The sequence below is a fragment of the Pipistrellus kuhlii genome, unplaced genomic scaffold (genome assembly GCF_014108245.1).
Source record: "Pipistrellus kuhlii isolate mPipKuh1 unplaced genomic scaffold, mPipKuh1.p scaffold_m20_p_7, whole genome shotgun sequence".
Lineage (NCBI taxonomy): Eukaryota > Metazoa > Chordata > Mammalia > Chiroptera > Vespertilionidae > Pipistrellus > Pipistrellus kuhlii.
This window is the reverse complement of record NW_023425573.1, coordinates 65430817-65444723: the sequence shown is the minus strand read 5'-3', so window position 1 is coordinate 65444723 and position 13907 is coordinate 65430817. Positions and strand designations below refer to the sequence as shown.

Sequence of the window (13907 nt, the reverse complement as noted above, 5' to 3'; positions counted from 1 at the left end):
TATTTCCCCAAATAGCAGTGACCTTCGGGTTGACTCTCATTTTCACTACCAAATCTTGGTGTCTCTTCTTCCTTGTTATGTGGGAAGCTTTGTGAAAATAGCAGTTGATCCATAAGCATAACCTCTTACTGAGCCTGTTGCTCTTTCTGCCTTTCTCAGCACATTCACAGACTCTTAACCCCTCTCACATTCAAAATGACATATAGTCCCCCAACTTTATTTGGAGTAGCTCTCTTGATATAAATCTTATAAGTCTTAGTGGCTACTACTGTCTACAATGAGATTCTACCTCATCAAATTTCCCATTTGAGATACTTCAAATAAAGTTAGTGGACTATATTTCTAAAGTAGTTCATATTAGGTCATTCCTAACTAGGGCTACTCTTTATTGTCTTTTCATATGCATTAGTCAAGCCACATAAACATAGGATTTCTCTGCCTAGGGGGGATGCAATTTAAATTATACTTGCTTCTTTATACAAATACATTTGTATAATCCAAATTACATCGATTTTTCTGGGCATAATTGAAAAGCACGTCTTTTTGAAGCTCCATATGCTTCTTGCATTTCTTGAGTGAAGAGAAAGCCGCATGTATCCTAGCATATAGAGATAATGCGGGTGCTCTCAACTTCTGAGAACCAGTGGGAGTGTACAAGACCTCTCCTAGCAAAGGTCTCCCCCAAAGCTGCCACTTCTGTTTGACAGTTGCAAGCCTCAGGCTTAAACTCCTGTTCTCCATTTCTTAAATCCCAAACAGTGCTCTAGACCATTGTGACTTATTTACCCTTTAGACCTCTGTTTCTGAGACCTGGGATCTGTTAAGCTCTGCTGTAGCACCACTTTATGCCATAACTTATAACACTGCTGTTTCCTGCCAGGAGGCAGAGCAGTCTTCATTTCGCACTGCCTTTCACTGCAACAGAGAAAGAAAACTTTCCTTTCTTACCTCATGTCTGGTGGTCATATTCTGGTATCTAGCATATGTCTGTATCTAATATTTTCACTATACTCCTACACAGTTTCTCTTGTATGTTTATGACAGAAGTTCCCACCCCCTAGTCAGGATCCCACGGTGAAGTCAAATTCCCTCTGAGACACATACCTTTTTTAAATTAATATTTTTTTTACTGTGCTAAAAACACCTTATATGGGTTAGTGTATAATACAATGTTCTTATCCACAGGCACGTGTTGTTCAGCAGATCTCTAAAACTTATTCATCTTGCATAACTGAAATATTATACCCATTGATTAGATCTTCTTATTTCTCTCTCCCCTCAGCCCTTGGCAGCCACAATTTTATTCTTTGCTTAAACAAGTTTGACTATTTGAGTAGCTCATAGAAGTGGACTAAGGCAGTACCTGTCCTTCTGTGACTGGCTTATTTCACTTTGCATAATGTCCTGAAGGCTTATCTATAACCTCTTCTCTGAAGAACTATAGGCTCAGTTCTTTCAGAGTTTGCTGGAACTATCAATCATAGTTGACATAGTGTTGCTTTTTTTTCTTTTTTTTTTTTTTAACTTCAAATTGACTTATAACTTCAATCTGTTCAATGAAAACCCAGAGGGCCACCAGGACCACCGACCATGGTGTGCTGTGAGCCGTCTCCCAAATGCCACCTCATGTCTTGCCGCTGCAGAGCATGGTGGTGGGCAGCACCCCCAGGGGTCAGGGAAGGCAGTCCAGATTCTGCAGTGAGTTTCCTTCTTTCCTTTTTGCGATGACTGCTTACATAGTGCTATGGTGCAGAGTGTGTGCCGTGCAGCTCAGCTTGCCCGAACCTGGCCATGTTAGTGTGTTCATTCAGTTCTGTGATACACATCAGACACAGAGGGAGGCCGATCAGTGTTCATGTTCATGGTCACACAGATACTATGCCCTTACAGGACCTGCAGAATGATCATTTTTTCTTGCCGGTAGTCCATTATACTTCAAGGCCATGGTTTATTTTCATAGTTGCTTGAATACACACAATAAGAAATGTAAATCTTCTACAGGGAGAAACATAGGGTGTCCCCAAAATATATACACACTTTAATAGCTGACAGCTCAATTTTGAAAATGAAATGTATTTTAAACACAGCCTTTATAATTATTCAAAGTGTGTGTATACATTTTGGGGGACACCCTATATAATATTATTCTTTAATTAGAGCATTTTTACTGATTTGCATTAATAGATCATCTAAAGTCCATCAGCACAGATAACAGAGCTTTGACCAAGCCTTTTTAGATGAGGGCTTTGGGGGAGCCCTCTATTATGTACCTTCTATAGTGAATAGATTATGTGTGACTTTGGGCAAAAAGGCAGAGGATGTGGAGGAGGTGAAGATGTACATGGCTCATTGTTAAATCTTAGTACCCACTCCCTACCTCCCTCATCCATTACAGGAAGGAAAATAGAACTATGTGGGTGATAGAGATGGCTTAGCTGTACCTTGGATGTTGATCTGGACTCTAAGGACTTTATGCTTAAAAGCTTATCAGTGATATTTAGGGAAGAGAAGGGATTTAGTGCTGTAGACCATTAGGAAATGTAAGGTAATGAATTTGAAGCTTAGAACTTACCAACAACAAATAATCTTTAATATCCACTTTTTTAAAAAATGGCTTTTCTGTGCAACATTTATCAAAATGTAGAGTAATGTTATTTTAGGGCATAGCCTGCTAGTTGGTCTATCTCTTCTCTTCTTTACATGTAAAGGCAGTGGTTCCCTGTGGTTTTGGTATGAGGACTTTATGTTCTGAACTCACACTGACAAACTTTCTAATCAGTGCTTTCAAATTCAGCAGTTCTTTCACATGCAATGAAAACTACATTAATCACAACATCATGTAAATTCATTTACTAGTGGTGGTAACGTGTCAGAGATTATATTATTCATTAAGACCACAGACAGAGTTGGGTGGGGGAATGCATTCAAGGATCCCTTGCACTAACGCTGTAGTTATCAGGGTCTGCACATCCCACTGGAAATTGCAGTTTTTAAGAGACGGAGAATGTACTAATAGCTACCACCATTATTAGTCAGATAAACATTTTATTGGCTAAAGTTCAACAATTGTCAATAAATTTTGCAGGTAATGCTGATTTAGTGTCATTGGGTTTATTTTATATTTTAACATCAAAATTGCAAATAAACCATATAATATTTAAAATCAGTGGTGAGCCAAAACTGGTTTGGTTCAGCAGTAGAGCATCGGTCTGCGGACTGAAAGGTCCCAGGTTCGATTCCAGTCAAGGGCATGTACGTTGGTTGCAGGCACATCCCTGGTAGGGGGATGTGTAAGAGGCAGCTGGTTGATGTTTCTCTCTCATCAACGTTTCTAGCTCCCTATCTCTCTCCCTTCCTCTCTGTAAGAAATCAATAAAATATATTAAAAATAAAATCAGTGGTGAAATTCACAAAGCAGGCATGGTGGTCAGCTCAGAGCATCCTGAGAGAGTCTCGATTTCTGATTAAAGAAGTGAGTGTGTGAAAATGCCCAGGAGAAAGAGGGTGGCCAAGGGGCCTCAGACTTGAGCATCTGGGCTCCAAAGGAGTTATCCATACCCCTATGAATGAATCCCTGAACTCCCAAGATCTCCAGAAAAACCCTTACCTCAGATGGTGCACTCTTCAGCAGCCCGCAGCACATGAGGACATGGTTTTCCCATAGATAACAATTTAAAACACTTGTGGATAATTTTTAACGAACCAACTTCACCCAGAGGACAACAATCATCTAAAGAAATTGGGCCTGCTCTTGCTTTATACATGAAAATTAGTTTTTGAGACACTTTTTGGGTTTTTGAAATTGTGAAAGGAAACTCTAGCAGGGAATGCATTGTTCACAATACTTTTGCTATATAAAGTAATAGGCATCATCTACTATATAAACATCTTTGAATGTTCTCTTCTTGGTATTCCTATTTTGGGAATTATAAATATTAATATTGTCTTTGTCACTGAGAAGATATTGATTGTCCCTCAGAGCATGGCGATGTGCCTGAACCAGCTAAACAGGCAGCCAGTGCACAATTAGTCACCAGATTGGGATACTCAACCTCACTTTGAGGACCAGCCATGAATGACTAACTTAGTTTCAGCAAATGTTAGTTATTTTTTTCCTGTAAATAGAGGTCAGACCAATATTGTCTAACTCAAATGACTATGATAATCAAAACCTAAGACAGAATGTGTCATTTAAACCTGAAAATTCATGCACTGGAGGGAGGATCCCTCAGCCCAGCCTGGCACCTCTCACAGTCCAGAAGCCCTCAGGGACAGGAGGTGACACAGTGATCAGGGGAAGGTGATGCCCCATCACACTTTTGCTGCTGCCACTGCTAGCAGGGCAAGCCTTGGCTTTCCTTGGTAACCTGAGCCTCGGGCGGCCCTGGGCAGATGCCATCCAAGGCTTGCCTGCATCTTGGGCCAGCCCTGGGCAGGTGCATGGCTGAAGGGACTGGGGACTCTGGAGGCAGGTGCATGGCTGAGGGGACTGGGTGCCGCCATCTTGTGACTGTGGGCACTGCCATCTTTGAGGGCATGGCAGTCATTTTGCATATTCCCTCCTTATTGGCTGTGGACACCACCATCTTTGAGGGTGGGACAGTCAGTTATCATATTCCCTTTTGATTAGATAGGATAATCTTTTACACAGCAGTATTGTGCTGACCTGAGACTGTTGATGGGGACAGTGCAAAGCTTCTGGGTTTAACGGCATATGTCACACTGTGAATAAACAGATTTAAATGCCTGGTTAATAAAAATGGAAGCGAAAAGTTAATGGATAGTTGTGTAGATGTGATACTTTCCAATCAGTCAGACAGGTCCTAATGGAGGAGAATATAACTTAAATTTCTAATTGAATAAGAAAAGGGACAAATTTGGTAACTTGAAGGAAGATCTTGCCTAGATGATCCTTCTGAAGGGAGAGCATGAGGCCTGGAGGAGGAAAAAGGGGGAGTGTAGGTAAGGGCTGAGGACCCTAGCCTGATCAGAGGCAAGTTTGTCCATCTTATGTTAAGGGCTCACAACATTTGAAGGAGAGGGGAATCCTTAATGCTTTGTGAGCTCATCACTCCAGGGGACCAGTTCCTCCCCTCTTCCCATGGGAAAGCCCCTGACTATAGCCTTTGAGCCAATTTTCAAATTCAAAGTAGCCACTGAGTCCTTGGTCTTGATAGCAGCTTCACTGGAGCAGAGGGTTGCCTCTACAGAAAAGGTGAGACCATGACTTTTCCTTGATTTGTCTTCATTATTATTGTGCTTGTTGGATTGTTTGCTTTATCTGAGCTCTTAAAGCCTAAGATTCTGACATGTAATGATGGCAGTCACTGATGCCCAATTACATTCCAACTGTTTCCCCTGCAGGAGTCAGTCTGAAGTTGAAGAGAGGTATCAGAAAACAATACCAAATTAAAATTGATCAGGTACCAATTATTAACATTTTGACTCAATGAGTCCATTTATGATTATGACTCCAGAACTATCAAAATATAAAAAAGAATTCTCCAATGAAGAATAAAAAGGACGCATTACCAGGAGAATGTAATGTTACCTCTCTCAGAGGATCTAGACTTTTCAGGGGCATTTTTAGCTTTGATGACCCTATTAAACTCTGTTATTTTCTTCCTAATTCATGCCATTAAAACATGATTTTCATTTAACTTCCCCACCATTCATTTCTCTCCTTCAGAAAACATCCATATCATTCCCTGATAAAGCCCATGTTTTAACACAGTTTCATTATAAAACTATAATCAGCAGTGTAGCAATATGTAATAGAGAGAAGATAGAAGAAAGGAGAAGAAATCAGCATCTAGGTAGTTCATTTTTTTTAAATTTAATTTTATTTAAAGTATTACAATTAGTAGTACATATGTCTCCTTTGTTTCCCCCAGTTGACCTCCTCCTGGCCTCCCCTACCCCTTAAAACAGTGGTCGGCAAACTCATTATTTAACAGAACAGCAAACTGTGGCTCACGAGCTGCAGTTTGCAGACCACTGCCCCAGAACATGCCTTCACACCCCTCCCAGTGTCTTGTGTCCTTTGGTTATCCTTATATGCATGCATACAAGTTATCTTATCCCTGCTGCCCCAAGCCCTCCCTTGCCTTCCCACTGCAGTTTGACAGCCTGTTCGATGTTTCTTTGCCTCCGTACCTATTTTTGTTCATCACTTCATAATGTTCTTCGTATCCCACAAATGAGTGAGCTGCTGTTTTGCCTCTTCCAGGTGTTGTGGACCTTCTAGGTAAGATTTCTATGCCCAGCGGACAAAGGCTCAAAGGAGACAATTCTTACAATTGTTAAGTGATGACCTTTTTTTTCCATTAACAAAACTATCAAGTATTGCCTTTTGATAAAATAGTGATTGCTATTCTCCACCAAAGCCCATAATGGAAAGAAAAGTTTTCTTTTATTCTTTCTTATTGTCCTTTGAGCTTTGTAAAGTACCTCTTACTTGTTCCATTTAATGGGCTTATTTTCTCTAGAAAATTAAGAGTCATTTAGCAACCTGGACGCATTTAAAAATTAGTTTTAATTCAACAACTGCTTATTAAATAGCACTGCCTTCCTCTCCATGTCTTGTGAAATACAGATGTCGTAGAAACATCGTCCCGGCCTGCCTGAGACTCACAAATTACTTTTTTTAAGTAGTCACATAAATAACACTGCTATTGCAGATCTGACTCCTGGTTAGATATGCTGATAGAAAAGCATATTAAGGTATGGAGAATACAAATTGTATTTCTCTGAGCATATTCTCAATATTAAGATGGAAAGTAAACACATAGGGTAATAAGACTGAGGTGAAAAAGAAGGGCTATGCTAGTATGAGAAAGTAGAAAACATATAAAGGAATCAAAGTGATGACTTTTTTTCAAATGTGTTTGCTCCCCTGAACCCACCGTTGGCCCTAGCCACCACCACTGTCCCCACCCTGTGCATGTGCACCTGAAATTATAATGTAGCTATATGTGTGCTTAAAACTGAGACTGTCACTGTGTACCAAAGGCATGGAAATATGGGAAACTGGCAACATGGGAGAGACTTGCAGAAGTGGTGGGATTTGCTATGCTTTGAAAGTAGGGTAGCAATTTATCATCTAGAAGTGACAGTGTGAATATCATTAAAATGGCTGATGCATGTGGGGTCATGTCAAGTAAATCCATGGGACAGGAGAACCTTCTGTAAGAGGAGCTATTTTTCCACCGTTAATCAAGAAGGTGGTCGCCATCGTCCTCTTAGACCTACTCCCCGTCTTCCAGGAGCTTATCTCTGAGGTTAGCGACTCTGCCACAGGTGGAGATCGCTGGAGCATGAAGAATAAAAGCAGTAAATCAATCTATCACCAAGATTTCAATGTTTATATAAGAGGCACATGCAACTAAGCACTTTTTCATTTTCCATCTGACCTTGGGCTTTTGATGGCTGGAATTACACGCTCTGCTAAGTATCGATAGTTCATCTCAGGGCGGCTAGCCTATCATTTGCTTACAGATGGACACATCGGGAGGTGTGGGGGGAAATTGTTTTTAATCCATTTCTTTTCCATCCCCAGTTTCTGCAAAGTGGTTCGACAGGCTTTCTTGAATCTCATATGTACACCAACAAGCTTCCTTTGAATTATCTGATACATATTAAGGAGCTTATAGAATGAACCTATGAATTTAGTGAGAGTTTCATGTCCAGGGTACAGTTGGGTTAACTAAACCTTCCATGGCTATCAGCAGTGTTTCCCAGTGTTTGTTCAGTTGGTGTCATGTCTTTTCAATTTTATAGATTTTTTCTCTTTCCTCTAGCATCCTATGAGGTGTTTTTTTATGTTTTTTGTTTTGTTTTGTTTTTTAGCACTTTCCTTCCTTACACGTTACTCTAATGTAGGCACTGCTTATGACCCTTTCATTTCATTCTTGTCGGCATTCACAGCAAGAAATGTGATTCTTTTAAGACTTAATTCCTACTTTCCCTGCACCCATTTCCACTTCTATTTTCCATCTCCTTTCATTTTGCCCTCACATATTTTTCACTTCGTGGCTTCCCTATCCCTGTGCACTCTACATGAGAGCCAAATAGAACCCTGCAGATAAAAATCGTTTCTGACATTATTTGTGATTCCAAAGATGCGGTCTCATAAATAATCTTTTCTCATTTGATTTCCATCTAACATGCTGACAGTGCTCCGGTCTCCTCTTCTGATTATCCCATTACATAGCATTCTCCCCTGCATTTAGCAGAAACTCAGAAGTAATGGTTCTATTTGGCCAGCACTGCCTAGTCATCATTTACAATTTTATGGAATTAGAAAAGCAAGGGGAGGAAAGGATCCAGGCTTAAATTCTTATTTAAGAGGAAAGGCATTAATTAACTATTTGGGTAATGGGCTGAGCCACTCTTTATCAGCAGGCTGAACTAGAGCCATCCTTGTGGGCTAGAGCAACATACTACGCCAGGGAACAGTTTTGTTTTTTTCTTCTTACTGAGGAAAAACACTGTGCTCTCTATTGAGAACTAATACATTTCAAATTCAACCTCTAAGAGGCAGACAAATTACTTTAACTGCCCATCAATTTCAGGAAAAAATAATTATAGACAAATACATAGGAAGTAACCTAAGAATTAATTTATGGCATCTAGTGAATTTACCATGACATTGTGTCTATTCATAGTCAGCAATCATGCACAGCTTCTAACAGTTAGGCAGCATTTGTTGTGTGTGTGTGTGTGTGTGTGTCTGTGTGTCTGTCTGTGTGTTTTAGCTATGTTCTGAAAACATCCTAAAAATAGCTACATTCAGATGAAGCCACAATGCCCAGGAGGCTAAATGATTGCCTGCTAGCATTGATCATTTGGGAGCCTAAAAAGAAAATTTCTGTGCAAAAATACCACTCTTTTTATGCATTTTAAAAACCTCTTATGTTCAGGAGTAAATTTCCCTTACATGTATTTGTTTCAGTTGACATCTTAAAGTACATCTGAGAATACAATACACCATTATAATTGAGAGCTGAACTGGCTAATAGATGCTGTGTGAGCTCGTTGAGGAAATGAAATGATAATGGAATCCCTATTCTCGTTGATGGGAAATGACTGTCCTTTGTTCTCTTCTGCAAAGGCATGCCATCATATCTTAGTTGATTTCCCGGTATATTTCTTTAGGCAAGTCAGTAATTTCAGAGGAGCCGAATATATCTTGCTTTGAGAGATATAATTGGATGTTTGGACCAGATTGTAGTTCTCAGAATATGCTCAGCAGGCATTACAAAAAGAGAGGCATTATTTTTTTTTTCTATATCTTGGAGAGTTTAACATACTTTTTTTTTTTCCTTTGCTGTTCTTCACAGGTGCATGAGGCAGTCCCATGTTACAGTGAGTGCAATCAGTATTCCTGGGCTGTAGAACACTGGTCCCCATGCAGAATCCACAGCGAGCTGAGGCCCCTGCGCTGTGGCGGAGGAACGCAATCTAGGAAAATCAGGTGTGTGGAAGCAGGCATTGGGGAAAGAGGGCAGTGGGACCTTGACATTTCTGTAAAAGCAATAGTGTTGCTTGCCAAGCATGCTCTGACTTTCACACAGTGTACGCTGGCTTTCGCTCATCTTTACTCATCTATGGAGCACATGTGCCCTCAACTGCCAAGAGGGGGTGGGATTTCCTCAGCAACGAAGCCACAATCCTTACCTTTTCCTGCCAGTGCCTTTGGTGGGAAGCCGATGGCGTGGAGCGGCTGGCATCCCTCCATTGACTCCTGGCCATCCCTGTCAACAAACAAGGAGATTTGACTGGGTTGCCATGTTTCTCATGAGGAGAGGAGATTAGGACATAGACACACCCAGAGGAAAACACTGGGTAAGGACAATGAGAAGAGGGACATCCAGGAGTCAAGGATGGAGAGACCTCAGGAAAACCGATTCTGCCAACACCTTGTTCTCAGACTGCTAACTTCTACAGTTCTAAGAACATACATTTCTGTTGTTCAGGCCACCCAATCCGTGGCATTTTGTTATGACATCCTATGCTAATTCATGCATAGTCACTGTGTCATGTGATTGATGTGTATGATCACAGTTACTAGTAAACATATGAAGCAGATTTTCCAGGTACTTTGCAATGTAACTATTATTGAGTATAACAGCATGATCTTCTTTTTTTTTTTATCTTAAACCTCAATTGAGGATATTTTTTTCTTCAATTTTTAGAGAGAGTAGAAGGAAGAGAGGGAGGGTAACATGAGAGAGAAGCATCAATTTGAGAGAGACACACTGATTGTTTGCCTCTGACATGCATTTCTATCAGGGCTGGGGATGGAAACCAGCTCCCCAGGTGCATGCCCTTGACTGAAAATAGAACTCATGACCCTTTGGTGTCCAGGTCAGTGTGCTTACCAATGAACAACACCAGCAAGGGCAACAGCATGCTATTGTAATACATGAAATGGCTTATTTGTTCTCTTTATTAAACCTACAAACTGGAGGACATTTTCATGGTTCATTCATGACTGCTATCACTTATTAATTTAAAAAATAGCATTTGAATCTTTGCCTTCTATTATCAGGCACTGTTCTAGGAACTGGGGATAAAAATGGTTAACAAACAGTTCCTGTCCTCAAAGACATCAGAGTACAGTAGCAGAGAAAAAAATAGACACATAAGTAAATATATTGGAAAGTCTTTGCTAAAAATGCAAGAAGAAACATAAAATTGGATCAGAGAGATGAAGGACACTATTTAGGAGAGGTTGACCAGCAATATTTGAGGAGGGACCCAAATAAATGAGGTTCTATAGAAAGAGGATTCCAGGGAGAAAGAAGCATCCAAACCAGTAACCTTGTGGGCTTGTGATAACAAGATAAATAACAAGCTGCCTCATGTGGTGGTGGCAGTACTCAAATCATTTAGTCTTTGAGAACAAGGTGTAAAAGATTATTCCTTTTGCTATCCTGAAAATGGTTAAAAAATAAAATAAAATAAAATAAAATACAAACACACACACACACACACACACACACACACACTCACACTCACTCACTCTAGAGGCGCCTTGCATGAGGATTCGTACAATAGGCCTTCCTTCCCCTGGCTATTAGCACGGGTTTTCCTCTGGCACCTGGGACCCAGGGTCTTGCTCTGACCGCCACCTCTGTCTTCACTCCAGCTAGAGTTTTCACTCTGGCTGGAGTCTTCACTCCTGCTAGAGCCTTCAGGGTTTCTCTGGCCCAAGCCTTCAGTCTTCTCCACTCAGACCAGAACACTGCTCCTGTAACTCCCTCCATCCCCAACCTCACCCCTCATAGCAGGAGTCCAACACCACTCTGTGTCTGCATATGCAAATCAAACCACCATCTTTGTTGGGTTAATTTGCATACCCACTCCTGATTGGCTGGTAAGCATTATGGAGATACAGCCAATTTGCATATTGCTTTTTTTATTAGAGTAGATACTAGGTATACCAGCTAATCTGGATTTTGTAATCAAAGAAAACATGATACTTTTAAGAGAAACATCAAAAGTGCTTTATTCAAAGTAATATCCATCACTAGCTACACATTTTCCCCATGTTTAGATAATTTATGGATACTGTCCCAATAGAACTTTTCTTGTTTTGAGGCAAACCATTCAGAGTTCCAATTTTCCACTTCTTTGTACTTTTTGAAGTGCTCCTCAGAAAGTGCATTTGCATAAATAGAAACAAATGGTGATCTGAAGGAGCAAGGTCTGGTGAATACAGTTGGTGGGCTAATATTTCTCTGGCAAGATCTTTTAACATGTCTTTAACTGTTTTTGAAGTGTGTGGTGGTACATAATCATAAAGGAAAATTACTTTGCTGTGTCTCTGGCCCACATTCTGGTCATTTCACAATCAAAGCATGGTTCAGATTATTTGTTGTCAGTAGTGATCAGTATTAACAGTTTCACCTGTTTTTAGAAGCTCATAATATACCACACCTTCCTGATCTGACCAAATGCAGAGCATTGTCTTCTTTCCAAAGTGATTTGGCTTTGCAGTCCGTTTTGATGGTTCATCTGGATCAACCCACGATTTTGTACATTTGGGATTCTCAAAATAAATTCACTTTTCATCGCCAGTACAATTCAATATAAAAAAGTCTGTGCTGTTGAAGCAACATTTTACGATGACTTTTGGTTTTCCATTTGTCTTTTGTTCAATTGATGTGGCACCCATTTTCCTTCCTTTAAAATCTTTCCCATTGCTTGTAAATGATCAGAAATTGTTTGCTGAGTGATGTTTAATCTTTCTGCAAGTTGTTTTTGACTTTGACACACATCTTCATCCAATAATGCTTGTAATTGTTGGTCTTCAAATTTTTTCAGTTGACCTGGACATTCTTTGTCTTTCACATCAAAATCATCACTTTTAAAGCTTTTAAACCAGCATTTACAAGTATCTTGTAAAGGAGCATGTTCACCATAATCTTCCCAAAGTATTCAGTAGCACTTTTCTTTTCTTTCTTTCTTTTTTTTAAAATATATTTTATAGATTTTTTTTTATAGAGACAAAGGGGGAAAGATAGAGAGCTAGAAACGTCCATGAGAGAGAAACATCGACCAGCTGCCTCTTGCACACCCCCTAATGGGGATGTGCCCTCAACCAATGTACATGCCCTTGACCGGAATCGAACCTGGGACCTTTCAGTCTGCAGACCGACACTATACCACTGAGCCAAACCAATTTCGGCAGTAGCACTTTTCTTTATTCTTCAAAATAAAGTAATGAATTAAAATTTCTCACAAATGCTCTTTTTTGGGGCATGAAATTTGACATTTTTAAGCATAAAAATAACTATAATGTTAACACCTTAAGAAAATATGACATATGAAGTTTAGAAGCTTGCTGTCAATACAACAAAATAGCATACATATCAAATTGCATATATATCAACATATGTGTAACTTCATCTATTGAAAAATATTCGCATAATTAACTGTTACACCTAGTATGTATGTACATAATTAGATATAGATAGATAGATATAGATATAGATATAGATATAGATATAGATATATAGATATAGATATAGATATAGATATAGTTAGGTATATAGTTCTCTACAGGCTCCAAGAAGGAATGTAGCTCTGCCAAAGCACCAAGTTGGCCTAGTGAGATCCATGCTGGATTTCTGCACTTCAGAATGATCAGATAACAAGTTTACATTGAGACATTAAGTTTGTGATAAACTTGAATTTAATTATTGTTTTCAGTATGATGTTAAGGGACTGTGTATTTTCTAGTCAATAGGCCTTTGTTATGACCCCTTCTAGCTAATAAACTTTTAGTTCCTGCATTTGCCGAGAGGGACTAACACCTAGCTGTGTAGATTAGGGGGCGGGGGGATCCCAGGGACCAGGTACTTAAACATACTTTCAATAAATTCTCCAGTTTTTCAGCCTCTTTCATTCATATTTCCAGGTGTATTTAGTGACACAAATTCCCAAATAGCTCATGTGTTCTGTGGTGTAAATGGAGGTACTTTCTTATTTTTCCTTGAAGAATTTTTTTTAGTTTCCTGGTGTGGTAAGGCAGTTAGCACTAGCCAGCCCATTTTCTTTTTGTTGCCTTTGTCTTCTTGTTCTTTGTCCTCACAGGGCAATGCCTTTCCTCACTCTTGATGTGTGTGTGTGTGTGTGTGTGTGTGTGTGTGTGTGTGTAAAATTATTTTTATATTGTTTTTATGGCATATTGAGATGAAAAAAGAAAAATGCATAAGCTCAACTAGTCACCATTGACCAGAAGTAGCTTTACCTCTTCTCAGTGAAATAATAGAAGGACATCAGCTGAGAGTATGCGGTCAAAATGGGAAGCAATTTTGAGCTTTAAATTTGTCCAGGGAAAGAGAAATAAAAATAACTATAATGTTAACACCTTAAGAAAATATGACATATGAAGTTTA

At 39.6% G+C, this 13907-nt stretch overlaps 1 protein-coding gene across 1 annotated transcript in view; it reads left to right on the top strand.

Moving 5' to 3' along the window:
- THSD7B (thrombospondin type 1 domain containing 7B) overlaps positions 1 to 13907 on the top strand; it is a 696543-nt gene that overhangs the window by 590119 nt on the left and 92517 nt on the right. The window contains exon 15 of the mRNA XM_036422004.2: positions 9342 to 9475. Within this exon, the coding sequence (XP_036277897.1) occupies positions 9342 to 9475 (134 nt within the window). The remainder of the gene's footprint in view (positions 1 to 9341; positions 9476 to 13907) is intronic.